Raw genomic sequence first — 3,152 nt, forward strand, 5'->3', positions numbered from 1 at the left:
ACTGAGAACCTTGAACTAAATACTGCAAAGATCCAGAACCCTGCCCAATTTTTATATGGTGAACTGGCAGCAGATCTAGAGCATCATTGTCTAGAAATAATTGATTTACAGACAAAGGTGAGAGAAGACCTCCAGGAGCAACCTTTGCCTGATGGAGAGAGAATTTTTGTGGATGGCTCCTCCAGGGGAATAGCTGGGAAACAAGCTTCAGGCTATGCCGTAGTGGATGGCAAACATATGCAGGTCCTGGAAAAGGAAAACTACCCGCAAAATGGTCTGCCCAGTGCTGCGAGGGCTATGCATTGAAAAGAGGACTTGAGTTACTAGAAGGAAAAAAGGGGACCATGTATACAGATTCAAGGTATGCATATGGCATAGTATATACATTTGGTAAGATTTGGAGTGAAAGAGGCTACCTAAATTCAAAGGGAAAAACCTGAGCGCATGAGAAGTTGGTAAGAGAAGTTCTGGAGGCACTGATGAGAGCAGAAGCTATCGCAGTAGTGCATATAAAAGGACATCAAAAAGGGATCTTAGTTGAAACAGAAGGTAATAATCTGGCCGACAGACAAGCAAAGCAAGCAGCTTTGGAAAAGGAGGAGGCAAGGATGAGAAACAGGAAGATATCTGTTGCAGTGGGGATCCTGCAACACGCATATACCAAACCAGGAGTCCCGTGGAAAGGAAATATATATGGACAGACAGATTCTTGCTAGATGTTTCAGAGATGTTTATTTCTCCAGCCGCATGGCCGGGGCTCTGCCCAGGAACTGCACCAGTGACCCCAACAAATAAGAAGGTACTATGAGCTCGTTATTCTTAGTTAAAGCCCATCCCTCTGATTATAACTTGCACTTTCCTTTTTTTTATAAGTTTCTTATCTTTCTTGTTGTATTCTGGCCTACCTTCAAGGCAAATCTTTCCATCTGGTATTAATGTTGCCTCTACCTTTTCGCTGGGTACTTCACCTTTGGCTGCGTCTTTTGCCTCTCTGTCCACCAGCGTATTTCCCTCTTCCAATTCAGAACTCACTTTTTGGTGTGCTTTAATGTGCACGATAGCTACCTTCTCAGGTAACTGAACCGTGTCCAAGAACTTCAGTATTTCTGGTGCATGCTTGATACTCTTCCCTTGTGAGTTTAACAGTCCTCTCTCCTTCCAAATGGCTCCGTGTGCATGAACCACCCCAAATGCATACCTTGAGTCTGTATAAATATTAATCTTCTTTCTTTTTGCCAATGCCAAGGCTCGGGTTAGAGCAATTATTTCAGCCTTCTGTGCAGAGGTGTTGGTTGGCAATGGTCCAGACTCTATTACCTCTCGGCTGGTGGTAACGGCATACCCAGCAGGTCTTTTTCCACTGATAACATAACTGCTTCCATCAGTGAAACAGGTCTCAGCGCCCTTGAGAGGGATGTCCTTCAGATCTGGGCGATTGGAGTAAGTGGCCTCGATTGTCTCCAGGCAGTCATGGATCACCGGTTCTCCCAGATTCCCACTGAGGAATGAAGCTGGGTTCACAATGTTAGTCACCACAATTTCAACATCGTCTTGTTCTACCAGTATGGCCTGGTACTTCAAGAATCTCTGAGGGGAAAGCCAATGTCCCCCTTTGGCCTCCAGGACTGCAGATACTGTATGAGACACTAGCACAGTCATTTTCTGGCCCAGGGTGAATTTGCATGCCTCTTGGATGTTTATTGCCACTGCTGCAACAGCTCTGAGGCATCCTGGCCATCCCTTGGCTGCTGCATCCAGCTGTTTGGAAAGGTAGGCTACTGCCTGCCGATACGGGCCCAAGTCTTGTGCCAGTATTCCCAAGGCAATCCCTTGCTTTTCATGAGAAAACAAAAAGAATGGTTTACTCACGTCTGGAAGTCCCAGGGCTGGAGCTGACATGAAGGCCTTCTTCAGTTGGTCGAAAGCCTGTGTTGCTTCCTTTGTCCACGGCAGGCTCTTGTTTCCTTCCGTAATCAATGCATATAAAGGTTTAGCAAGCGACCCATAATCATTAATGCACAGCCTGCACCACCCTGTCATACCTAGAAAACTTCTCAGCTCTTTTGCTGTCTGGGGTTTTGGGATCTGGCATATCGCTTCTTTGCACTCTCATCCAAAGGTTCTTTGTCCAGCACTTATTTCATAGCCCAGGTAAATAACTGTTTGCTTTACCATCTGCGCCTTCTTTTGGGACACCCGATACCCTTGCAAGCCCAGAAAGTTGAAGAGGCTTACCGTCCAGTTCATACATGCCTCTTGGGTCTGGGTGCCTACCAAAAGGTCATCCACATACTGAAGCAGCTGTCCTTCTCCCGGCGGGGGTTCCCAGGATTCTAGCTCCTTTGCAAGCTGTTCTCCAAATATAGTAGGAGAGTTCTTGTACCCTTGGGGTAATACACACCGTGTGAGTTGAGTTTTGCGTCCACTCTTGGGCTTCTCCCACTCAAGTGCAAAAATTTTCTGGCTGGCTTCATGGAGAGGGAGGCAAAAGAAAGCATCCTTCAAATCTAAAACGGTAAACCAGGTTAGTTCAGGTGTTAAACGAGTTCATGAGGTGTAAGGTTAGCAACCACTGGGTATAAATCCTCCGTCACTTTATTGACTGCTCTCAAATCTTGTACTAACCTGTATGACCCATCAGGTTTCTTCACGGGTAAAGTTGGAGTCTTAAAATCAGATTGACACTCCCTTAACAATCCAATTTGCAAAAAGTTCTCAATAATTGGCCTGATCCCTTCTCTGTCTTCCCTTTTCAAGGGAAATTGCTTGGCCCTTACAGGCCGTTTCCCTTCTTTAAGCTTGATTTGAATTGGCAGGGCATTCTTTGCCCTCCCTGGGGTACCAGAGGCTCACACTCCAGGGAATACTTGATCCATTATCTTCTTAATCATTTCTTCTTCATTCGCTATTTCCGTTTCTTTGGTTATTAGCATTAGGCTCAGCAACTCTAGATATTGTTGGTCTTTTACTTCCAAACTGATTTCCCCATTTTTAAATATTATTTTTGCCTCCAGCTGCTCTAGCAGATCTCTGCCCAAAAGTGCAGATGGAGCGTTAGGCATATATAAAAATTGGTGAATTCCCCACTGTTTTCTCAATTTATATTTCAGTGGTTTACAAAAGTATGCCTTTCCAGATTGGCCAGTTGACCC

At 45.2% G+C, this 3,152-nt stretch overlaps 1 protein-coding gene across 1 annotated transcript; it reads right to left on the bottom strand.

The window, feature by feature from the left end:
• Positions 1-770: 770 nt before the first annotated feature.
• On the bottom strand, positions 771-2,931 carry LOC108447751. The gene has a single exon (XM_017738702.1). The coding sequence runs from the start codon at positions 2,038-2,040 to the stop codon at positions 820-822; it is 1,221 nt and encodes a 406-aa protein (XP_017594191.1). The 5' UTR covers positions 2,041-2,931; the 3' UTR covers positions 771-819.
• Between the last annotated feature and the right edge of the window lie 221 nt (positions 2,932-3,152).

Source organism: Corvus brachyrhynchos, unplaced genomic scaffold (assembly GCF_000691975.1).
Source record: "Corvus brachyrhynchos isolate BGI_N302 unplaced genomic scaffold, ASM69197v1 scaffold517, whole genome shotgun sequence".
NCBI classification, from domain to species: domain Eukaryota; kingdom Metazoa; phylum Chordata; class Aves; order Passeriformes; family Corvidae; genus Corvus; species Corvus brachyrhynchos.